The sequence below is a fragment of the Schistocerca nitens genome, chromosome 5, assembly GCF_023898315.1.
Source record: "Schistocerca nitens isolate TAMUIC-IGC-003100 chromosome 5, iqSchNite1.1, whole genome shotgun sequence".
In the NCBI taxonomy this organism is placed as follows: Eukaryota; Metazoa; Arthropoda; class Insecta; order Orthoptera; family Acrididae; genus Schistocerca; species Schistocerca nitens.
The window spans coordinates 793,653,552-793,679,426 of record NC_064618.1 but is presented as its reverse complement, the minus strand read 5'-3'; the positions used below and the strand labels follow the sequence as shown (position 1 = coordinate 793,679,426).

The 25,875-nt window shown below is 40.6% G+C and overlaps 1 protein-coding gene across 1 annotated transcript in view; it reads left to right on the top strand.

The window, feature by feature from the left end:
- The window catches only part of LOC126260723 (Down syndrome cell adhesion molecule-like protein Dscam2), a 329,702-nt gene that overhangs the window by 266,413 nt on the left and 37,414 nt on the right, over positions 1-25,875 (top strand). Inside the window, exons 20-21 of the mRNA XM_049958060.1 lie at positions 19,371-19,620; positions 20,979-21,122. Coding sequence (XP_049814017.1) covers positions 19,371-19,620; positions 20,979-21,122 — 394 coding nt within the window. The remainder of the gene's footprint in view (positions 1-19,370; positions 19,621-20,978; positions 21,123-25,875) is intronic.

Here is a 25,875-nt window from a genome sequence, read left to right as displayed (position 1 = left end):
GTTGCTTGATTATCTTATAAATAAACACCTGCTCTGCTTATCCAATGCAAAATTGATTCTACTGAGAAACACTCCACAGTAACAGATCTGTTTGCTAAGGCAAACTGATCAGACAAAATTATTACTTTGAAAAACTATTATTTCACTGTATTCTATCAATTTGCTTAAGATTCTGGCCTGAAGGGCAATATACATACAAATCTTGTTTATTCTTTCCACACATGTTACTCCAGGCAACTATGTCTAAAGTTGGGATTCCTTAATGTTAGAAAAGGCACACTTCCATGTATTTACTGCACTAAACACAAACACTTTTACTATACCACAATTCATATTAGGATCTCATAATTAAGATGGTTTTTACTGCATATTGCATATTGCCTCTGCTGCTGCACCAATGAGCTGATTACTTCAGATGTTAATTATCCTTCACATTTGCTGACACCTTTTATTTTATGTTCACCTTATCTCCTTGTTTGACAGAAATTCCTTAACCATGGTACCAATTTACTTTGTTCAATTCTCTTATGACTCCATTACTTATAACTAACACAACATAATATATATACAGGGTGAGCCACTAACTATCGCCACCAAGAACAATTTCTGAAGTATGATAGAAGCTGAAAAGTTTGTGGGACAAAAGTTGCATGGGACAATGGGGCCATAATATGACATTGGTTTGGTTTTTTGTTGCTAGGTGGGGTCACTTCAGGGATATGAAGGTCAACCTTTTTTTTGGGGGGGGGGGAGGGGGGGGGGGATGCTATAGTTTGGTACTTATTTTCTGATAGCGGTTATTGAGACAAATCCAATGAAGTGTAACAGTAAGGTGTTTGAAGGTCAAACAGATGGCATGAACATCCATTTACAGAAGGTGTTCGAAGCAATAACCATTGGTATCAATGCATTGCTGCAATCTTCTTATCATGGACTGAGTGGTATTCCTTATCACATCAGCACTTATCAGAGCACATGCTTCCAATTCTTATCATCTTTGGATTGAACTTGTACCATTCTCTCATTATGTATTCCAGTGCTCAGTTGAACAGTAATGGTGATAGGCAATCACCTTGTCTTAAGCCTGTTTTTATGAGGAATGGTTCCGAAATTTCTCCTCTAAACTTCTCTTTTGATTTGGTCTTCAGGTGTAGTTGGAACATCTTTATAAACAATGTCTTTTATGAATCCCCACAAGAAACAATCCAGAGATGTCAAGTCTGGTGAATGAGCCGGCCATGACACATCTCCTCTGCATCCAATCCAACAATTTGGGAATTGTCTCTGTAACTCATTTCACTGAAAAATGTGTCAGACACCCATCATGTTGATACCACATTCTGTTCCTTGTTCCTAAAGGTATTTCTTCCAATAAGAGACCTAATGTTTCTTTCAGGAATGTGGTGTACTTTCTACCATTAAGATTTCCTTCTATGAAATAGGGGCCTATAATTCTGTCCTCGAGAATTACACACCAGACATTCACAAGGTTTTTGATGTGCAACTTGACGCAGCCAACTTGGATTTTCAGTTGCCCAGTAATGCATCTTATGCAAATTAACATTTCCATGGTTTGTGAATGTAGCCACATCAGTAAATAAAATCAAAATAATAAATGTGTCATCCCTCTGAATCTGAAGTTGAGCCCATAATTCAATGTGACACATACAATCTGCACCAGTTAATTCTTGGTGGAGACTGATATGGTAAGGATGATACAGATTCCCTTGCGATTTCACGTAAACTAACACAAGGATCTTGAACCACAGTGGCAAGAGTACCAATTTCCGTTTCCTCATCAGTAACTTTCCTTTGCCAGATATGTTTCTGATGCGTGAAAGATCCTGTTGTTTCCAGTTTATCATACACATATTCAAATGTATGACATGTAGGGTGAGTACGTTGAGGATATCTTAGTGTATAAGTCTCTAGCTCTCACTGAATTTTGTTGGCATTATCCCTAAATGAGAAGCATATCGACTTGTTCTTCGAAGGAAACATCATTCACATTCAATGATACTAGTCTTACCATTCCTAATAATGTCGTATTGCAAAACCATTGAATGGTGTTTACATGTCAGTGGCACATTAGATGAATACACTGTATTTGGTGTTAATGTGTCGGGATTGGCCAGGAGGGGAAAGCAGTAGGCACCCGTTGAGGTGAAAAATCAAACATATGTTAAATGCATGGATGTTTAATGCCAGGCCTAGAGAAGCTGTTGAAACTGAATGGGCTGCCACCCAAGAAAGCAGGAGAGGAGAGAATCTGGTTGGGTCAGAAGCTGCCAGCAGAAGAGACCAGAGGGCGTGTCTGCTCACAGCGACTGGCCACGGTCCCACCCCTCATTTGACCGCCTCCAAGCCTCCCAATTGGTCGGCCAAATCAAAGATGCGCAGTTCGGTATTGTTACCCCATCAGCAACACTTGAATTTAGCTGCTGATGGTTCAACACGTGAGTTTCAAAGTGGTTGTGTCCGGTTCTGGGCAACGTGACTGAGACACTGCAACTAGCCACCAGGCAGAAGGCACTGACGAACATCAAGCGAAAAATAAAAATTAAATTTTTATACTAAATAATCCTTGCTGTCATAGTAGGAGGAGAGGTGATACTCCTACGTGGCGTGTCCCAGGTGGCGGATAGGGAAGTCCTCACCGGTTCACCGGCGGACTTGAGTCAAATAAAATAGCTCTCGCAGACCAAACACACCCTCAGCGGTTAACAACCGTAGTTGTAAATTGGAGCTTGCTCCATCTAAGGTTGACAACCTTCGAAAGTCAAAAATGGAAAGGTCTTTTATTAAAAAAAATTCCACCATCCTGCTCAAAAAGGCAGGAAAAGGCTACATCGGATTCGGTGGGTAGTCAACTAGAAGACAGCAACGAATTGGAGTGTTTGCAACCATCAAAATGCACACTAAAACACAAAAAGAAGATTAAACATGAGCAAATAAATTATATAGCAACACACAACATAAACTCACTACTTCAGACCGGAAAACTCGAGGAGCTCACAGATGAACTAAATAAACAAAAAATTTTAATAACAGGGATCCAAGAAATGAGAAACACCACAGAGGATCCATTCGAATCACAAGGATACAGAATTTATAATGGGAAACCAGGACCGAGGGCAATGAAGCAATGTCCCCAGTTTGGAACAGGGTTTTTAGTAAACATAAAAATAATAGATTCGGTGATGGATTTCCAAGCAGTATCACCAAGAATTGCAACTCTAAGCTTTAAAACAATGAATAAAACCTATACAATAATAAATGCACATGTCCCAACAAATGAAAAAAATTGTCTAACAAAAACAAAGGAAGAGGTAGATAAATTTTAGGACCTTCTAGAACAAACTGTGAACAGAGTAAATAAAAAGAATGTAAAAATCTTATTGGGAGATTTCAATGCTCAGTTGGGAAAAGAAAGGAAATATAAATATATAATTGGAAAATGGAGTCCACATAAATTTACGAACAAAATCGGTCAAAGACTTGTAGAACTCTGCAGAGAACACAACCTTATATCTAAATCAACATACTTTAAGAGGAAGCCAAGTAAACTTAAAACATGGAAACATCCAGACTGGAGGAAGGGGGAGTGGCAGCTAGACCATGTCTGTATGGACAAAAATTTTCATAAGGAGATCCACAATGTTTAAGTACTGAGAGGAGTAGACACAGGCTCAGACCATTCTATAGTTAAAATTAAAATCAAATTCACTCTGTTAAAGAAGAGGACCAGAAAAACTAATAAAATAAAAAGGAGGTTTGACCCACATCAGCTAATTAAAAATAATAAATACCAACAAATAACACAAACCATCATATTAACAGATGATCTAGAACAACTAATGCCTAATCTTAAAAAGAAGCAGAGAATCTAGCTCCCTTGAATCCACGAAGGAAACATGCATGGTGGACATCAGAATGTGACAAATTCCATGAAGATAGACACCAAGCATGGTTAAAGTCTCAAACACATAAAACTGAAGAAAATGCCATCAACCTAAAAAATGAAAGAAAAAAAATTCACTCAAAATATTAGAAGAATCAAGAGAGGATTCCATAAAGATATTATAAACTCTATAGAAGGTAATTATCATAAAACCAACTCCAGGAACTACTATAAAATCTTTGGGAAACAACTACAACAATATGAGGCCCCTACACTAATACTGAAAGATGAAGATGGGACACACTGTAATAAGGAAAATGCAGAAATTATGGTGAAAGCATTTAACGAACTTCTGAATTGCGAGGAACCCAAAGAACCCTTACAAATCAACATAAATACTCCAATAAAAACCAAACCTAACAAACTAGACCCTCCCACTTTCCAAGAAGTAGAAAAAATTCTTAAAGAACAAAAAAATTATAAGGCATGTGGAGAAGATCAGGTTTTTGTTGAAATGTGGAAATATGCAAGTGACACAGTCAAGACCTCCTTACACATGGTGCTAACAAAAATTTGTGTTACAGAACGATTTCCCAAACATTGGACCACAGCTATCATCCACCCACTACACAAAAAGGGAGATAAAAGCAACCCAGACAACTACAGAGGAATCTATCTCCTAGATTGCACATACAAAATTCTATCCAAGATCCTATATGAAAGAATCAAGGAGCAATTAGAACAGGAGTTAGGTGGATATCAGGGAGGTTTCAGACCATGGAGAAGCTGTGCAGAGCAGATAATTAGTTTAAAATTGATTATGGCATACTACAAGAAATGGAACAAACCTCTGGCAATAACCTTTGTAGATTTTAAGAAGGCATATGACTGTCTCCACTGACCTTCAGTATTAAAAATTTTAAGAAATCTAGGACTCCATCCAAAACTAATTAAAATAATACAACTCACTCTAACCAACACCAAATCAAAAGTGAAGTTTAGAGGAGAAATTTCGGAATTCCTCATAAAAACAGGCTTAAGACAAGGTGAGTGCCTATCACCATTACTGTTCAACTGTGCACTGGAATACATAATGAGAGAATGGTACAAGGACAATCCAAAGATGATAAGAATTGGAAGTGCAAAAGATGATATTAGCTTAAACTGCTTGGCATTCGCTGATGATCTTGCTCTCCTAGCCAACACCGTTCAAGAAGCCAGGCAACAAGTGAAATCACTACAAGAAATAGCAGAGAAAGTAGGCCTTAGAATATCATTTGAAAAAACTGAGATTATGCTAACTGATCCACCACTTGCAAACAAAATTACAATAGGAGAAAAGGAAATCAAAATTGTTGATAAATTTAAATATTTAGGCGAAATAATAACATACAATCTAAATGAGAAGCCATCATGGCAGAATGGAATAAAAAAACTGAACTATGCAAACTACATTACCAACTACATACAACAAAAAAAGCCTATCTATAGATGCAAAATTAAAACACTATAAAACAGTTACACAACCAGAAATAACGTATGCAGCTGAAACTATCTTCAAAACAACCAATACAGCAGAAATTGACAGAATACTAAAAATAGAAACAAGAATAATTAGGACATGTATAAATAAACAATATAAAATAAATGGACATTGGAGAATAGCATCAAATGAAACAGTATATAAGAAAATAGAACCAGTCATGAGCACGATCAGGAAGAAACGCATCTCATTCTTTGGACATCTGATGAGAACTCCAGAAAACAGAATTAGTAAAAAAAATAATACAAAAATTGTGGAACAGCAAGAGCGACATTAAATGGATCACAGAAATTAAGGAAGATATAAAAGAACTCCAAATTACAGTAGATGACCTAAAAAACAAGACAGAGAAAACCAGAATACTGCAAGACCCACAAACTAGACTACAAATGAAAATCAATAAAAGGAGTACAGGAAGAGTGATCTCAGATGAAGAAACAAAGAAAATATCTGAAAGAATGAAGAAATATTGGGCAGACAGAAGAGCAAAACACCTTTAATATAAGAATAGACTCTAATAATTATATTACCTAAATATGATATTAAGTTATTGTTGAGCCAAATTGTATCCCTGTGTAACAACTCATTTAAAACTTTGTATTTTTGACTAGAGTGGTCCAATGAAGGCCATAAAATAAATAATAATAATAATAATCCATTCAGTAAAGACCCCCACTGTACACCCTTCTCCCCTCCGCAGTAGTGAAGCATTGGGGGAGGGGAGGGGCGGGGGGGGGGGGAGAGTAAATTGACAGTTACTATGGGGCTCCTGTGAAGGATGGCCTTGCATAATTTTGACAATACACTTTGATTTCTTTTTTTAAAATTTGCATTTGTTTAAGAAAGTGTGACAATGTTTGCAGATGGTAATGAAGACTTGCATGACAGAATTTGGTCAGTAGGGGATGGTGCGGTGGTGGTGTGAGACACAGCGAGTGGTGGCGCAAGGTGCAGCAATCAGCTGTTGGTGCTGGTAGTGGCAGAGGTCACTGGCCGCGGCAGGCAGCAGCACACTGTGACACACTGCAACTTCCACCGGAGCATATGAGCAGGGGGTTCCGGAAGGGGCGATGCACAGATCACAGGGGGGGGTTTGACACTTTGAATCATTTCACATTCATACTTTGTTGCTTACACCCAAAGGAGGGCCATGCCTTTTCTTTTGGGTGTATTTTACTTATTTACTATTCCTTTCTACTCACTACTACTTCCTACTGGACTACTTCAGTATAGGGGCAGCAAGGAACACTCTTGCTCCCATTTCACAACTTAAGCATGGTATTCCCCAGGAGGTTGCTGTTCAGGGACAGCAGGAGGGGGCGACCAAAGTTGCACAAAAAGTCCTTTTCGAAACGCTACCTAGCGATAAACCAATAAAGATAATTACTAAAAGGGTATATACAGAACTAGGAATAACTATACGACTGAGATACTGGAGGTAGTGCCAATCCTTGATGTGTGTGGTGGCACAATCTAGCATAATCTGCCCTAACTCTTTGCTTACGAGTTCAGTTAAAGACTGGACCAGCTAGGAATGTGAGTGATAGGGGATGGATGGCCAATTGTCGGTAGTACCATCGGTTGCTCTGGTAAATACCAGAGGGAGTGGAATGTTACGGGCATAAGAAGACAAGTGTGCAGACACCTCCTCATTGGGGGTAGTGATATCACAATGAGAGCTATTAAATAGTAAACCACTGCCATTGAGTAGCACACGGTAGGGCTGGGCTGCTTGAAAGTATTTGTAACATTTGACAGTGGCTCTTACTGGGTGGGTTATGGTGTATAAAATTCTGTTGCCTATAGCAACTAACTAATCTCGTTAGCTCCAGCTGGTAGTTATGTTATGAAAGAGAAGTATTACATTGGATGAAAAAGTAGTAAGTAATTACCTGAAGTTGTAGTGGCGAGTGAAAATTTGTTGGTTAACAGACTCGTGTGCACTATGTCACTCAACTGTGACTTATAAATCATATGAAAATTATACTTAATTACGGCAGACAAGACGAAGAATAGGGAGAGAAGTGGTAGCATTTGGGGGCGTGACTGGCTTATCACAAGGCGACAGCTGTGCCAGTCCACGTGTCTGTGCCATGCGGTCTCTGCTTATAGTAAGCGTTCACTGGGAACATAGGCTGCAATTTCGACGAATAAAAAAACATTGTCTCAACTGGAATCTCGCTGCATGGTAAAATGAATCATGGCTAACGGTTCTGCTCTGACCTCTGGGATGGCAGCATAAAACAGACTATTTAACATCACTTACCACAACAAACACAGGAACTCTTGCCTGTTCACAAATTGTTGTTGTTGTGGTCTTCAGTCCTGAGACTGGTTTGATGCAGCTCTCCATGCTACTCTATCCTGTGCAAGCTTCTTCATCTCCCAGTACCTACTGCAACCTACATCCTTCTGAATCTGCTTAGTGTATTGATCTCTTGGTCTCCCTCTACGATTTTTACCCTTCACGCTGCCCTCCAATGCTAAATTTGTGATCCCTTGATGCCTCAAAACATGTCGTACCAACCGATCCCTTCTTCTAGTCAAGTTGTGCCACAAACTTCTCTTCTCCCCAATCCTATTCAATACCTCCTCATTAGTTACGTGATCTACCCACCTTATCTTCAGCTTTCTTCTGTAGCACCACATTTCAAAAGCCTCAATTCTCTTCTTGTCCAAACTATTTATCATCCATGTTTCACTTCCATACATGGCTACACTCCATGCAAATACTTTCAGAAAAGACTTCCTTACACTTAAATCTATACTCGATGTTAACAAATTTCTCTTCTTCAGAAATGATTTCCTTGCCATTGCCAGTCTACATTTTATATCCTCTCTACTTCGGCCATCATCAGTTATTTTACTCCCTAAATAGCAAAACTCCTTTACTACTTTAAGTGTCTCATTTCCTAATCTAATCCCCTCAGCATCACCCGATTTAATTTGACTACATTCCATTATCCTCGTTTTGCTTTTGTTGATGTTCATCTTATATCCTCCTTTCAAGACACTGTCCATTCCATTCAACTGCTCTTCCAAGTCCTTTGCTGTCTCTGACAGTATTACAATGTCATCGGCGAACCTCAAAGTTTTTACTTCTTCTCCATGAATTTTAATACCTACTCCGAATTTTTCTTTTGTTTCCTTTACTGCTTGCTCAATATACAGATTGAATAACATCGGGGAGAGGGTACAACCCTGTCTCACTCCTTTCCCAACCACTGCTTCCCTTTCATGCCCCTCGACTCTTATAACTGCCATCTGGTTCTGTACAAATTGTAAATAGCCTTTCGCTCCCTGTATTTTACCCATGCCACCTTCAGAATTTGAAAGAGAGTATTCCAGTTAACGTTGTCAAAAGCTTTCTCTAAGTCTACAAATGCTAGAAACGTAGGTTTGCCTTTTCTTAATCTTTCTTCTAAGGTAAGTTGTAAGGTTAGTATTGCCTCACGTGTTCCAACATTTCTATGGAATCCAAACTGATCTTCCCCGAGGTCCGCTTCTACCAGTTTTTCCATTCGTCTGTAAAGAATTCGCGTTAGTATTTTGCAGCTGTGACTTATTAAACTGATAGTTCGATAATTTTCACATCTGTCAACACCTGCTTTCTTTGGTATTGGAATTATTATATTCTTCTTGAAGTCTGTGGGTATTTCGCCTGTCTCATACATCTTGCTCACCAGATGGTAGAGTTTTGTCATGACTGGCTCTCCCAAGGCCATCAGTAGTTCTAATGGATTGTTGTCTACTCCCGGGGCCTTGTTTCGACTCAGGTCTTTCAGTGCTCTGTCAAACTCTTCACGCAGTATCGTATCTCCCACTTCATCTTCATCTACATTCTCTTCCATTTCTATAATATTGTCCTCAAGTACATCGCCCATGTATAGACCTGTTCACAAATAACCTCAATAAAACAATGTATTACATATTCTCATATCAACAAAACTTTGCTGCCCTCTGGGGGATAACAGCCGGAAGTCATCTATCCTTTCTTATCAACTTACAGGGGTAGAACAGATCAGTTCTCTTTCATAGCTTCGTGCATTGAGTTAACCAATCAAGGAACTACCACTTATGAAAAACAGAAGGCGTGGACAGAAAAATAATAAATGGTGGGTAAAGATTCCAAAGAACTGCAGTTAGTAGCAACAGGGTGGTGAGGGAATGAAGGGGGTATGGTCGTGCTGAAAAGAGATTTACTCATCATCTTGATCAGCATGAGTGCAAAAATGTGGGGTTGCATTAATCAATGCCTGAAATCGATGTGTAGGTTGAATTCACAGTATTTAGTGGTTTCATAAGTGATTTGCTGAATCTGAAGCTTTAGTGATGGATGTTGGAGCTCAGGAAGAAAAGGGGTTTGAGCAACGGGAAAATCATGTTGCATTTAACACAGAGTTATTGCTGGGTATAATCGCGGACAGCAGTCGGCGATCACAACATCAGGGTAGCCTGACATACTGGCCAGTTATTCTGAGTGGCCCACCCATGGCGAACCGGAAGGGTGCTCACGTTAAAGGATAAGAAATGGGATATAATCGGGAACAAGTTCAGGTAACTTCTCAGGCGACTCATGAGTCATACAGTAAAATCAGTCACAAACCACATGCTAGCTGTTTTGGAGGTGGGGCATCTTGTTGCCTGGGACTATGAGGGTCGCATAGCCTTGACAGTAGGAAGTGTTAGTGTAGGAGGACAGTGTCAAATATCTGGGGCTGCTAGTGTGTGAATGTATGTTTGCGTTGTTGGTTGAAAAACAGCTCTGCTTAACTCCTATGCAAGGGAAAGTAGAGGGAAGCAGTGCTGTAAAGCATTTATGCTTAGCCCTCACACCAGGGAAAAGTGGGGGGGGGGGGGGGGGGGGGCATGTTGCTGCAGTTCTGCAGTTGTATCATGATACTGATTCGACCTCTGATTGGAATAGGTGAATGGCCTAAGGGCAGGCAGGGTGCAGTACAAATGCTGCCGGAGGAGCCCAACCACAGGCTGATTGTGACGACAACAGAGAGTTTCCAACTGTAGTTGCCATATTGGATTATAAAAGGTATCCTTCCCCCTCCATCTGGGTGGGGGGGGGGGGGGGGAATGACACATAGATGAAAGAGATAGGTAGGCGATCAGTATATGAAAGCTAAAACCGAAAGAATAAACCGATTGGCTGGGCACTCTGCAGGCACTAACTGCAACATGTAAGGCACACAGCCCTGGAGGAGGAAGGTACAAAGTAATGATTGAGGCTGAAACAAATAGATGAGTGATTGAGAGCAGTGGTAGTAACCCAGTGCAATGCAGGGCTGAGGAAGACATAGGGCAATTACGTCTCCTGGGGGTTAACTACTACAAAATTCCCAAAACCCCTGAAGTAACAAGGTGGAGGGGGGGGGGGGGGGGAAGGGAAGAAAGGGCACCGAACTACTGTTGCATTGTCCCATAAAACTTTTATTCAGTAGGGTGGAAATCTCTTTCTTACTATATTTCTAACAATATACAATATAATGCGGGAGATGACGTCACGTCATAGGTGCTAATCAACAACAATCTAGTGCTTATTTCAGCAGGTGCTTCAATCTTGTTACATCATGAGTGTGTTTGTTTGAATAAACAAACGGATGTCTTTTACTCCCTAAATGCATGGTGGGGCACTGTACCCAAATGGTAGCAGTGTCGATTTCCATGCTCGCTCGTAACATCTTCACTTTGTAAGAAGTAGGGTGGACAACAACGAAACCTGTATTCGTCTGGCTGAACTCTTAAATGTGCATCATGCACAAGAGGTGCTAACTACTATTCTTCATTTACTTGGGTGAAGCTTAATTACTTCTATCCTACCACAAAATCTATCTCGCTTACCACTTTACAGCGAGATGGTGGCGCACTTCGTCTCAACTTCAGGGGTGCATTCAACTATTCTCTATTGGCTATTTTATGTAACTTGGGTGCTTAACTCTCTTCTAAACATACCAGTCCAGTTCTGGGCATGAACATGGCACATAATAGGATTCCGGAATCGCTAACTCATAAAGTCATGTATCACGACTGAAGGGGAATCTTTTGCAATAGGAGTGTTGCTGTAGTGCAACATATCTAAAATCCAGGGCTGTGGTGGGCCTGTACATACTGGAGTCATAAATATAAAATACAAGTGCATATTATACAACACCAATTGCATAAATTATAAAAATACATGAATGAAACAACGTATATGATATAGCAAGGGTATTGCTACACAGCAAAATGATTATGAAATGCTTGAACCTAACATAAAACCAAAAGGGGAGAAAAGTGCAAGGTATTTGGTACCAATTATTAATCAGCTATCAACTGGTAACGCATAGTGAGTCAGACAATGCTCAAAACCTCTTATCATACAAAAGGCGCCTAACACTGGGTGGTAAAACAATTTATCAAACTTGGTATTTGGTGAGGCTGGTAGTGTTATGAAACTGGCAAGAGGCAGAAACAGACAGAGGCAGGTTTCAAGTTAGTGCTGAGATTGCAGAGCAGCAGTGCAGCATGTGGAGCACTGAGATAGCGAACAGTTGTGCGACACATCTAATGCTGAGATAGCTGGGCAGTGGCGCATGTCCTGAGTGAGCAACACCTTGGGGAATTGGAACGAACCATTTACAAAATGCAGTCCACATAAATTAGTAACATTATAATGGATTTAGTGATTGTTGTGAAGAGTATTCTAACTCCTTTCATGGATGAATCAATAAATATGAGTTGAATGGGCTGTGATGGGCACATAATGGTGAAGCCATATACGAATTTGGAAAAGGAGCACGCAGTCGATTATTAAGGTGCGTCAAACTAGATGGAAGGTGGTATGGTGGTACTATACTTTAAAGGAGGCTCAGAAATGCAAAGGGCCACCAAACTAAATGGCGGCGCATGGGAAGACACCCCGATAATGGCCAGCTTCATTATTGTGATGCATTTCCGCTTCGCATTCCATCAGCTGGAGGTCACTTGCTTCCAAACTCCCCTCGGAGTTATAGTCTGGTCAGCAGACATGTTAAGAGCTTAGATGTGCAAATAAATTTATGGGTGGGATCTCAAGTTGTTGAAGTTAGCCGGTTATTGAGACGGAAGGAGGGAAGAAATCACGTTTGCAATAGATATTGCATAAGAAGATGGTACCGTTCTGTGATAAGTTGCTATTCATTGGTTGATAGCGAAGATAGTACGTTTTAATATGCGTAAGGTCCCTTTAACAGTGGCAGACAGGTGCGCAGTCAGCTTGTGGAGAGATGGGAAAGGGGGGGGGATCAGACAGCAACAGCTGGCACGACTAGAAGGACAGCACAGGTTGGGGAGGGAGGGGAGGTAATAGCAGTGTCAGGTGATTGAAGTGTCTCTGCCCCTTGCATTAAGGCCACCGCACGTGCGACTCCTCGTTGACAGGCCCAGCTGATTCTGACAGACAGAGCACACGCATTAACAACTTTGTAGTACCAGTGTTCAAATGGGAAGATTACTTAATGAAACATTGTGCCATTTCAGGGAAAAAATTTTTAGAATAAAAAGGTAAGAGATGTAATGCAGTCACTTCTTCATACAATATTCTTATTTAGAATTAACTGTATTGGTACTGAAAATAGAGCTGCTGTCCGACAACTAAGTGTGTCGTAACACATAAATAACATAATAAAAATAACATAAATTAAATACAGGTTACACTATGGATTAATTAGGCTAGGCCAGCATTGCAGAACAGGCTGGGCAGGTAAAGCTCTGATAACCTCTTCAGAGCGGGAGACTAGGGTGACATCTTAGTTATCATAGCATGGGAGCATAAAATACATATTGTATGGGTAGAATGTTCATCTGCAAAGGAAAATAATAAGGTGTTTACTTGAGCCTTGCTACTTTTTATTTTGGTTGATAAAACTGGGAATCTCTTAAGTACAAAACAGTACCTTAGTGTTTAGTCCTTGGATCTAAGGGCATATGGGTGTTTAGTTCTCAGAGCAAATCTAGGGGGAGCTGGGGGTGATGGAACTTTCCATTTTTTCCGCTTCACAGTGGGAACAGAACCTGGTGAAGGTCCGGCACTTGTCTCAGAAGATGGCGGGGAGAGGCGTAGTTCCTGAATAGGGTTTAGCCTACCAAAATGGACGATCACTTTGCAATTGGGCAGTTGTAATTCTGCATTAACAGAAGAAGTGAGCTGAATAATTGAATATGGTCTGTCATTCAGGGGGGTAAATTTCTTCACTCTTCCTTTCCTTACAGTAGGTTTTTTTAGTAAAACCAAATCACCAGGCTTATGGGGGGGGGGGGGATGTAATTTTTATTACTGCTATCCATCTGTTTTCTAGTTACTTTGCAGTTGTTCCCATGCACCTTCTTCCAAATGGCCTTAAGGCGGCGGGCCAGCCCCATAACGGCTGTGTGATCGATTCCCGGAGGTAATTTATCGATCTCAAAGGGAGATCCCACAGGGTGGCCAAACACTGTCTCGTAAGTGGCTTCATGGAAATGGCTATTGTATGCAGTTGACACATACGAAATGTATCTTTGCCAGTCACTGTGGGCTGAGTTGACATAATAGGAAGCATTCGTTTCACATTGCGATGGACACGTTCAGTGCGGCCATTTGCCTGGAGGTGAAAAGGTGTGGTACTCCATTTTTTTAATTCTCAGAAATTTGCACAATTGGACAAATAAGGTGGACATAAAATTGGTTCCTTGATTGGCTATGACGGCTTCAGGGCTTCCACAAGGAAAGACAAGATGATCTACAAAAGCTCATGCTACTGTTTCAGCTGACATGTCAGCAGTGGGTACCAATATAAGATATCGGAAGAAGTGATAAATAATAGATAGAATATACTTACTTCCTTGTGTACTTACGGGAAGTGGCCCAACTATGTCCAAAGCTACAAACTGAAAGCGTTTTGATGCCTCGGGAAGATATTGTAAGGGAATTTTGATTCGTGGGGTGGTGCTCTTTGGGTGCACGGTAAGCAATTTTTTATATACTTGGCAACATCTCATCATCTTTTGTCCCACCAATACTTCATGGCAATATGGGCGTTTGTGGCTCTTTGTCCATTATGGCAAGCTTGGATGCTGTTATGGCACTGGGCAATAATTCTGGATTGTAAGTCTTTGGGTATTACTATACATTTACCCAGGGGGGTCTTGCAGTATAGAATTACATCCTCTGTAACAAAACCTGGATGGGAGCGATACTGGCAGCATTTTGCATTATTTTCCTGGGAGTCTTTTAATTTTTCAATTAGCACATCGTCTGTTTGAACTACTCTCACTTTTCTACTAAGGTCGTCAGGATTCTGGTGCAATCTTCCAGCTTTCTGTTGCACTTGGTAGTTATATTCACTCAGTTTCAGGGCCCAGCGGGTGAGACGGCTGCTAGGGTCTTCTAAACTTAATAGCCACTGAAGTGCTGCATGACCTGTTACCAGTGTAAATTTTCTTCTGTAAAGATAGGTCCAAAGTAGTTAACTCCAAACATTAACACCAGTAATTTTTTCTCCGTAGTGCTGTAATTAATTTCCGCCTGGTTCATCTGATGGGATGCATAACCAATTGGTCTTTCCTCACCGTCAATACTTTGACTCAGAATAGTTCCTACTGCAAAGTTGCACATGTCACTTGAGAGAATAAATGGTTTTTCGAAATCGGGATAGATCAATAAGGGGGAACTAGTCAGAGCATCTTTGATATGCTGCACAGCAGCTTCACAGTTGGGGGTCCATTGATAGGGTACATCTTTTTTCAACAGGTGGATAAGGGGTTTAGCTATTGTGTCATAGTCCTTTACAAAATGTCTATAATAATTGCTGAGTCCCAGAAAGCTATGCAATTCTTTTACATTCTTAGGGGAAGGGAATGTCCTAACTGCTTCAATTAGATGGGGATCTGGCTTTACTCCATCAGCACTACTAATATTCCCTAGGTACTGTACTTGACTTTCAGCAAAGGAACATTTCTCTTTCTTTAAATTTAGATTAGCACTTCTTAGTCTAGGCAAAACATTTATTAACCTGGTAACATGCTCATCTACGGTCCTGGAAAAAACAGTGATATCATCTAGATAAACTAGGCACATTGTAGGTTTCAGTCCTCTTTAACAGTAAGTTGGCATATCGTTGGAAAGTGACTGGCACATTGCAGAGCCCGAATGGAATTTTCAGAAATTCATATAGACCGGAGGGAACTACAAACGCTGTTTTTGGCCTGTCTGGTGGTGCAATCAGTATTTGGTGGTACACACTCTTCATATCAAGGATAGTGAAGTATTTGCAATTTCCTAAGCTGTCCAGTGTTTCGGCAATACGGTGGATAGGGTAAGTATCGTGAGTCATTACCTTATTTACTGCTCTCATATCGACACAAAGATGGTAGGTCTTCTCTCCATTGATTGATTTCTTGGGGACCACAACGATTGGAGATGATTAGGGACTGGCAAAGGGTTATATTATCCGTGCCTCTAGCTACTGTTGGATAGTTTCCTCCACAACAGGATGGAGGTGATACGGTATTCTATACGGTTTCTGTGCAATGGGCCTCTCATCTCCAGTGGGAATTTCAAGGTAAACAAGGTCAGTAGCCAGCAAATAATGCCTTTCCTTGAATAACAAGGAGTGTTCTTGCAAGACGGAGTACAATTTTTGTTTGGTCAGTCGCAGGCAGATGAGCTAACTTATCCTCAAATTTGTCTTTGAGCACGGGAGCAATATGACATATATTACATTCTGCAAGCTGGTGTTTTTGGTTAGATTTTGGCTTTTCTTGTACAGGGTTGTTTTCTTCAATCTCGTGGCCATTATCTATAATGGTGCCACTAGGAATCTCTACCTCCTTCATTCCAAAATTGTCCAAACAGACGGGAATATAAAATTTCTTCCCCTGCACTTCTGCTGTTGTTAAACCATGTTTAACATGGACCTGTAATCTGTCAATGACATCGTTTTGACGGAGAATATCCACCAATACAGCTGTTCTCGGCAGTTCACGGGATTTGACCCCAAGCCAGAGAATGCGTCCCGTACCACTGCTGATGAGGAGGATATTCGCTGCCTCATTTACACCACCGTGGCAGACTGGGTACACGAATTTCTCAGGAGGCGCGGTCTGGCAGCGTGGCTTGCCTCCTCCTCCCCCCTCCGACTGTTTTCCTGTTTTCCAGCTGAGTTTGGAGTCGTGGATTGTTGGTGAATTGTTCCCTCTGCTGGTTGCATGAGGGTCCCCCTTTTCCCGGGTTCTGCAGGAAGTTTTTACTCTTATTCCCGATGATTCGACACCAAGAACAATAAGGTAATAAGGTGCAGCCAGCCTCTGTAGCCGAGCAGTTCTAGATACTTCAGCGAATCCTGCCTCGGGCATGGATGTGTGTGATGTCCTTAGGTTGGTTAAGTTTAAGTAGTTCTACATTCTAGGGGACTGATGACCTCAGATGTTAAGTCTCATAGTGCTCAGAGCCATTTTAACCAATAAGTTGCATGGCACTGCGCGGTAGCATGGCCTGCCTTTGGGCAGCGTTGGCATGCCTGCTCATATTTAAAAATTGGACACGGTTGTTCATTCGGACACACCGAACTGGCAATAAAATGCACTACCTCCTCTCCTCCAACATACGGGTCGATTCCATGTATAAATACGTCAGTCGAGCGGGCTTCCACCTGCTCAATTAACACCTTGTTATGGATAGGGTCCGAACCCAGCGTGTAAGTGTGGCAAGCCACAGTGCAGATTCAGTCAGCAAATGCCTCTACATTGTCCCCTTGCTTCTGGCAGAGGGTGGACAACTTGTCTCTGTAATAGTGGGCGTCACCATCTGTCAGAACATCTTTCTTTCAACCCAGCTTCTAACATGGCAAAAGAGGTGGTGTCCCTAAGGGTGGAGGGTGGTAACTGATTCAGTGTAGGTACAGGTGTCACCTGACAGTTTAAGGTGGAGTACAATTAATAGGATATAGTTTGGCCAAGCACAAGTGCGGCCTACATCTTGGACACTTTGTAAAAGGGAATTTATTTCCTCATTAGGTTTTCTAGAAAATGTCGGAATGAAATCAACTGCAGGGGTACTGTTAGCCAAAGTTGCAGTGGGTGGTTGGGGTACTGTGCTACTTAAGGTGCTTGCTGTCATTGTTTTAACACACAGCCTAATTATGTAACACTTATTTCACAGTTAAGTTGAAGCATTGTTGTTGTTCTAACCAACCCAGGTTTCTCGTCTGAAACTCGGGCCCTTATATATCCTCACAATAATAGTTGCTGAAACTACACATTGTTCGAAGTTTGATTTGCAGAAATTACAATTAAAACTTAACTCATTAAATTAACTGAATACATTGAAAAATTGGTTCTTTTTAACAGTTTCTTCTATTACAAGGGTTAAACCGAACACTTGTTTAAATGATGAAATTAACATATATAGTTACGCAAACAATACTTAATCTGCCAGGAAGTTTCAATAATACTTTTGACAAAACTGGAAATTACTTTGGAATTAATTGAGGGCTGGCTTTGCTAACATGTTTTTGAATAGAGCCAAATAGACCCTTTAAGAATACAATTAGTTGTTCCTCGAAATGTTTATAATTAGTACAGAATTTATATTTGCTTATAAGTCAACAATAGAATTTAAGTTATGAAGCAATTACTGATTTCACCTTATAACAAAAGATGCTAAGTAGGAATAATCTAAATAAATTAGAAAATCAATTACATACATAGAACCAAGCAGGAACCTCATGAAACTACAGGGACTGAAGTGGGAATATTCCACAATGTCCACAACAAATTCTGCATTTTTTCAACTGAAATTGACTGAGAAAAAACAATGTATTGCATTATTTATTGAACACTCCTCATACTACTACTACTACTAATTCAATACTAAGAAAGCGGACAGTAAAGTATCGTGAAACAAACCTTGTGCTGACACTGTTACTTCATGAACTTTGGTAATTTTTAGGAAATCACTCAGGGTTGTATCACACAACTCTAAAGCTTCTACACTAACTTCTCTATCAGTAGTGAGGTGTATAATAACATCCCGGTTTAATGATTCCGCACACAATGCACTGCACATTTACAAAAAAAAAAAAAAAAAAAGGTTGCTAAGCCCTGCAAGTCAACAGCCCATACTACATAGTATTGCTTACATTGCTTAACACATTGATTAGATTTGAACCTAGATGCAGCTACATGAGTTTGATGATAGAAACATTCAGTCAGAAAACCAAAGACATCAGCAAAGCTCAAACTACTAGGGTCCGAAATTGGGTGTAGTTTTTACACCACTTTGTACAACTTATTAACTGAAGACAGTAAGTGTGTACTCTGATATTTGAGGCTGGTTATTTGACTTGTGTTGCAATGAGGAACAAAACCATGTAAATAGGCCTCCCAACTCTTATGTTCCTTTTCAAAGCAGGCGAATGGTGGAAGGAGAGGTAGGAAACAGTGGCTGCAGACTTGTTTCTTTCGCTGTAGTTGTAACAGCAATAACTGGTATTTCTGTTGCAATTCCCACTGCCATTAGTACTGCATCTGGAATTACCATTATTTTTCTTACTGTAGCTGTTCCTGCAGTTGTCGTTGGCATTCTGGTGATAAAAATTATTCACCTTTCTTTATTAGAAAACATAGTATATTTCAGTCAAACATGTTAAAAGGTACATCCAATGCTGATGACTGTCAGTAATAATGATTATGAGGTACACTTCTTCACTGTGTAATAAGTTTTAGAATAAAGAGAAACTTCAGGTCCACCCTACCCTGATTTTTGCAAGGAATTTTCTTGGAATATGCTACTGTTTTTTATATTTTATGCTTTGAATGCATTGTTTATTTTGTTAACAGTCAATATTTTTTCTCATCTGTCTGTCAGGTGTACCTCAAAATATGTTGTGTTCTTTAACTGAAAGTGTATAAACTTTACAGGGACTGCTGTGTGGTAGCACTTACCACTTATCACTGACAGCTCATAATCGCATTGACAGCTCTCCTAGCAGCCCAACATTATCTGTCCGCACACAAGGGCAGGCACCAGGTGTACCACACCAGGCAATGCTGATAACACCCAACTCCACATCTGTGTTGTTGCGGCTACATGTCTGGCCTGACAATGGCTGTCCACTGACATATTTTGTACTGCAGTATCGGCCAAATGGGGCGCAACACTGGACACTTGGTGAGTCATCTGTACCAGTGAGTAATATCAGATGTAATAAATAATATCATTTAATAACTATGATGTCAGACCTCAGATAAAAAAAATTAAAATTGTTAATATGAAAGACATTCTCCAACCATTCACATAAATGTAACACTTTTCTTATATTATTTTACGGCTTTATCCAAAAATAAAATAGGCAAATGACACATTTTACTGTGCAGATGGGAATGAATGGTCCATCTAGTGCCTCCGTAATACTCACAACTTCCTGGCCTAAACAAATCACTGATTTGAAAAAAAGATGTTTGTATGAATGTATGATGAAATTTGCAGCTATCTGAAGCTGAGCTGCATGAAAAGTGACTCAGGGAATTAGTGCCGCACAATGCAGTGTTCTGCCACATGGCCAGCTGGCTGCACTGACTAGTATCACACCTGCACCTCTTATGCAAATGCATTTGACCAGCCACAAGTGTGGGTGTGGCTGTCCTGTAACATCCTCAATCTCGTAGAGCAGTATAAGTACAGCGTGAGGTGTGGGAACTTCCTTTATTTTAAAAATTTTAAAACAGAAAGTACTGGAGTTATTGGTTTAGTTCTCTTTTCTTTATATAGAACTGCATTTAAAATTTTATCTCATTAGATTCTGAAAATGGTAGCTTGAAGGTGGCCTCTGTTCTGCTCAATGCATTTAGAGAGTCAAAATCAGAAGTTTCAGTCCACTTTGTCAATCATGTCTGTGTCTGTGTTGGTAATAGCAGTATGATTATTGTTCCGCAGCTCACCAAAGTTCCATGGATGATTGATTTACACCACGGATTAAGATGGCTCATAAGAAAAAAATACCAGGGGGCTAAATCTGCTGAGCATGCTGGCCATTAGATCCCCCCTCCCCCCAAAGAGATGAGACAGTCAGGGAGGTGTTTGCACAAGAGAGTCATTCATATTCATGTTAGGTCCTGCTCTTTGGAATGCGCTCAATCCCCCACAGCAATGAGTTATGGCTGCTGTGTAGTGTGTGTTTCAAATAAGGAAGTTCCTGCACCTCACCCTGTATAACTGAGGGGATGCAGCTTCTTTTTTCCCAAAGTAGCTGCTCTCTTTGTAATTTACTTGATTAAATTTAGCTGGTTTAACCATGAGTATATTAAGCCTTATAATGGTAGTTTATTGTTAATACAGAATACAGATTAAGTCTCTATGATTTGCTTGTCTTTTGTCAACATATACTTTGACTTGTTCCCCATCCCTGAAGTTTACCTTTCTAATGGAGCTATGGAACATGATGAATGAATGAGTGAACATCTGGCTAACTGCTTAAAAAATTATGGATTTATTGGAACAATACTTATAAAATAATATTTTGTCAACAGTATCAAATGCCTTGAAGCCTCAACGCAGATTCACTGTTTCTGGCCTAAATCCAGCTTCTATCTATCAGCTAAAGATAGAAGCACATAACATAGCAGGATCTTCAACTGCTGAATACACATTTGCTACTCTTACAAAGGATGGTGGTAAGAAATTATAGTATAAATTGCTCACTGCTGAAAAGTTCACATTTTTTATATTTACTAAATTTATAAACTCATACTTGATGTAGTGACATGGCAAAAGTCCTTATTTTCTTCTGAATTGTTGCTAATAAGTGTAATTCATGTCATTAACAACCATAATAGTAGTAAAACACAGAACCATAAGGTATTCTCATATATTTGCATGGGATACCTTGCCAGTTACATAAAAAACAAACCATGCAAGCCCAAAATAAAAGTAAATAGCCAAAAATACAAATTACATGAAAATAAAAATAGAATTGAAAGTTTTACTTCTCAAAAAATGTGGTAGTGTAAGTGACAGAGATAGTGAAATATCTGAGAAGTGTCAAGCTCAGGATATTAAAATAAAATAGGAACAGAAAAGGGAGAGATTAGACAGATATGGAGAAGTTACATTGTAGTCAGAGTTAAACAGATTGTAGTGACCTGTGCCACTTGTGTGAAGAAGCAGACACAGTGAAAGTTCATAAATATTCTATGTGTCTGCTCTTCTGTTATGTATTCTTTGATGTTACTTTTTCTCTGATTACTCCTTGCTTCTTAGTGACTAATGTAACTAGCACTATGAATAGCACACACCCTGTAATTAATATATGTAGAATAAATCGGTATTTGAGCAGACTACCACATGTTTGCACCACCACACACCCACTTTGACATCCGTAGTCACATCAGAACGTACGTGCATGTTACTTGGGTTTACTTTCACATGCAAATGAATACTTCAGCAGCTATTACCTAACCAGCCCAGAGTTGCGGGATGATTGGAGGAGGAACGATAAAACCACCACCTTTGTGGCAGCGAAGTCCAGTACTATGGTCTATGGTTTGCACAGATAGAGAGCTAGTTCATTTTATTGCAGATTTCATCAGATGAAACGAAGTCAGTTATATTGTTGCAGCACTAACAGAAGACTTTGCTGCCGAGGTGCAAGATATCCACGTGACACTGCCAGAGGTGGAACAGTATGATGCTATAAAGAATGCTCTGATTACGCACCTGTCTCAATTGGAAGCAAAAATGCCTTTAGAAACTTCTGCGGACAAAAGAATTAGGAGACCTCATTCTGTCACACACTAGCCAGCAACACAGTCAGTGATGATATGTTATGTGATACCTGGCTGTCGAGGTTACCTGCAGATGCAAAGATCATTCTAACAGTGTGTCCAAGAGATCTGAATGCATTAGCATAAACAGTGGATAAGATCCTGGGGATGTATCCCTCAATGAGTTCTGCAACACTGATGATACAGCAGGGTAACAGAGCTGCAGGCGCAGTGGCTAGCACACTGGACTCGCATTCGGGAGGATGACAGTTCAATCCCACGTCCGGCCATCCTGATTTAGGTTTTCTGTGATTTCCCTAAGTCGCTCCAGGCAAATGCCAGGGTGGTTCTTTTGAAAGGGCACAGCCGACTTCCTTCCCCGTCCTTCCCTAATCCGATGAGACCGATGACCTCGCTGTTTGGTCTCCTCCCAAAACAACCCAACCCAACCCAACAGCGCTGCAGTGTCTTTAGCATCATTGCAGTCGCAGTTAGTAGAACTAACCACACAGGTTGCCGTGTTGCAAACAGTACATACCAAACTATGGCTGTATCAGTGTTCATTGACAAGTCATAACCGTTTGGCTGTGGTGTCAAACACCTGCTGGTATCATAAAAAATTGGTAAGGCTGCACAAAAATGCACACCACCATGCAAATGAAAGCACAACGGGGAATCTGAGGCAGTAATACATGCCGATTGTTCATCACAGGTCACAGTGCAATATTTAGTGGACACACGAGCTGAAGTATTGATGTATCCAACAACTAAATTACTGCATCACAACTGTGATGATTATTACTTTGATGGCACTAATGACTCAAAGATTAAGACCTGTGGACAAGTTGCCTTAATACTCAGTCTTGGTCCCCATCAAGTATTCGAATGACAGTTCACAGTGGCCAATGTCTTGCAACTGATCTTGTGGGCAGATTTCCTGTCTTTTTACAGTTTGGTTCCTGACCTGCAGTGGTTGCATTTGAACAATGCAACAAAATATCTAGATGCTCAAGGAAAGGTCAGCTACACTGCCCCCATGGCAGTAAATGTAATCACCAAGGGTATGCAATATATGAGATGGCTGAAGGAGTTTTCTGAAGTTACGCACAGTCACCTACATTACTGCCAGTTAAGCATACAACAGCGCACCATATTCTCACCCGCACCACATTCTCACCACACCGGGCCCACATGCCTATGCCTGTCCTAGATGGCTGGCACCTGAAAAACTAAAAATAGCCAAGGAGGAATTTTGCAGTATGTTAGCACAAGGTGTATGTTAAACTTTCAGTAGTAACTAGGCAGCCCCTTTACACATTATTCTGAAGAAGAACAATGATTGGCATCCATGCAGTCCATACATCCATGCATACTACTGCCAGTTAAACACAGGGACCATTCTGGACCAGAATCCCAAGCTGCATATAGAGGATATCTCCATCTATGTGCACAGTAAAACAATCTTTTCCCTGATTGAGTTATTACCAAATACCAGATACCAGTAGCCACAGAAGATGTCCCTAAAACAGTTGTCGCTATATCTTGTGGACTGTTTGAGTTTATGAGAATGGCGTCTGGTCTGTGTTACTTGCTGCAAAAATTTCAGCATTCCATGGATGAAGTCACGTGAGAGTTTGATTTTGCTATATCTACATAAATGATGTTCTCGTAATGTTGGCTTCTGAGGAGGAACAATGATGGCATTTAGCTCCGTTGTTCGACCATTTATGCGTGCACAGTCTACTAATTAACCCTTCAAAATGTATTTTTGGGGCAACAGAAGTTCATTTCCTGGGATACTCTGCTGACACAAATGGCATATGCCTTCCTCAAGGTAAAATACAACCCATAATCACATACCCTCGTCCAATCACAATTAGAGATCTTTGTTGGTTTCTCAGTGTTTTTAACAACATTTCATTTCCAATTATGCCATTCATTAAATGAACTTCTTAAGGGAGCACCAAAACCAAATGACAGATTACAGTGGGCACGTAAAACAGACTCCGCTTTCCAGGCCATAGAGATAACAATATCAGATGCTACATGGCTGACACAAGCTCCACTGGCATTAATGCTACTCAGCACTTTGATGTTGCTCTCCACAGTTTGCCATGATTCAGTAAATATTTTCACTTAAATATTTCAGCTTAGTGTATGCACACAAACAAAAACGAATTCAATAGAAAGAAAAAATTGTTCTGCTCTGGTTTCCAAAGCTCCTTTTTCCACTTTCTTTTTCTCGTCACCAGTCTGCTGTGTCTATCTTTGCACACTGTGTGTTTCTTTAGTGGATACAGGAGTGGAGAACAGTTGCCATACATGACAGGGAATTCGGATATTAATTTATTTTACATCTGATATAAAATAGTTGAGATAATACATAACATTGTTGCTATATTTGCAATATCAGTTACTAACAGTAGATTTGAATGTAGAAATATATACAGATACAAAAGATTTATAAATCTTTCACTGTCAGTACAATGACTGTTCAGAAGGTGTCCACTATGAAAGTCTGTAAATGTTATTCAACTGGCAAACACACGAAATGGGCTCAGTGCATGAATGTTTGAACACCCACTACAGGAGCTCTGGAGACAGGATGCTTGCATCTCATTAGCAGCAGTGTAATTACTCATGGCAGTGCCCTTGTGCCACAGTGGCAGCTGTAGGAAACACGGCTTAGTAACTGGTGGCGCACATATTTGAAAGTGCGGCTGACCCTATAATGGCCAGTACCACAGGGAGTACTCCTGCTGAATGTCCTCTGTAACCGGGTACTCCAGCTGGCATGCCCGCTGGCTGGCAGCTGGGTCCTCATGGCTGCAGGTAGAAGGGGATAGGCAAACTGCAGATGCACAGCAGTCACGCAGCCAGGCTGTATCCTAGGTGACAGTACTGCACCTGCTGATCACTCGTGGACTGGAGTGGCCAAGTGGCTGGTGCATGCGCAGAACATGTGCAGTTGGGCTGTCTGGTGGATAGCCTACACTACTTGCACCTGCCCACAAGTGATCTGAGGGAAATGCAGGAGCACTCTTGCCAACTGGGCGGTATTGGAACAGATTGCTCTGTAACATGGCTTAGCAGACCCAAATGTCTGCTGCACCCCACTGAGCATTTGGATCCTCTGACATGGTACTAAAGCAATGTGCTCACAAGAGGGCAGGTGGTGGGGTGATGCACAGTGGCAAGGAGTAGTGTATCACATGATGCTCCAGGCGATAGTGTCATTCTGCTGTGTGCCCGTAGCACACACATCAGGATGTGTGCATAACATGTAGCATTGATTTTCATGTTAGTTTAGATATGGTCAGGTTAGTTAGCCACTATGAGTTCATTATGGATGACATCAAGCAGACACAATGAGTATTATATTAAGAAGTGACAGTGATAGTTTTTCAAGCATATAAATTTTGTTAGCCAGAAGCAGAAAAACAGTGGCTCGGAGTAGCACTCATCCCAGTGATGCCAGTTACCAAGGTATGTGACGACTGCAGTGTGAGGTGTGTGTCATAGACAGAGAGCTCACTGGTGACACTGTAAAGATTCTTTGTCTTTCTCTGCACAGAACACATCACACTGCTGCCATCTTACCTGTTCCCTGCTATAGTTCCCCTCAACTTTGCAGATGGGAATGTTCTCCAGTATATCATTGCAT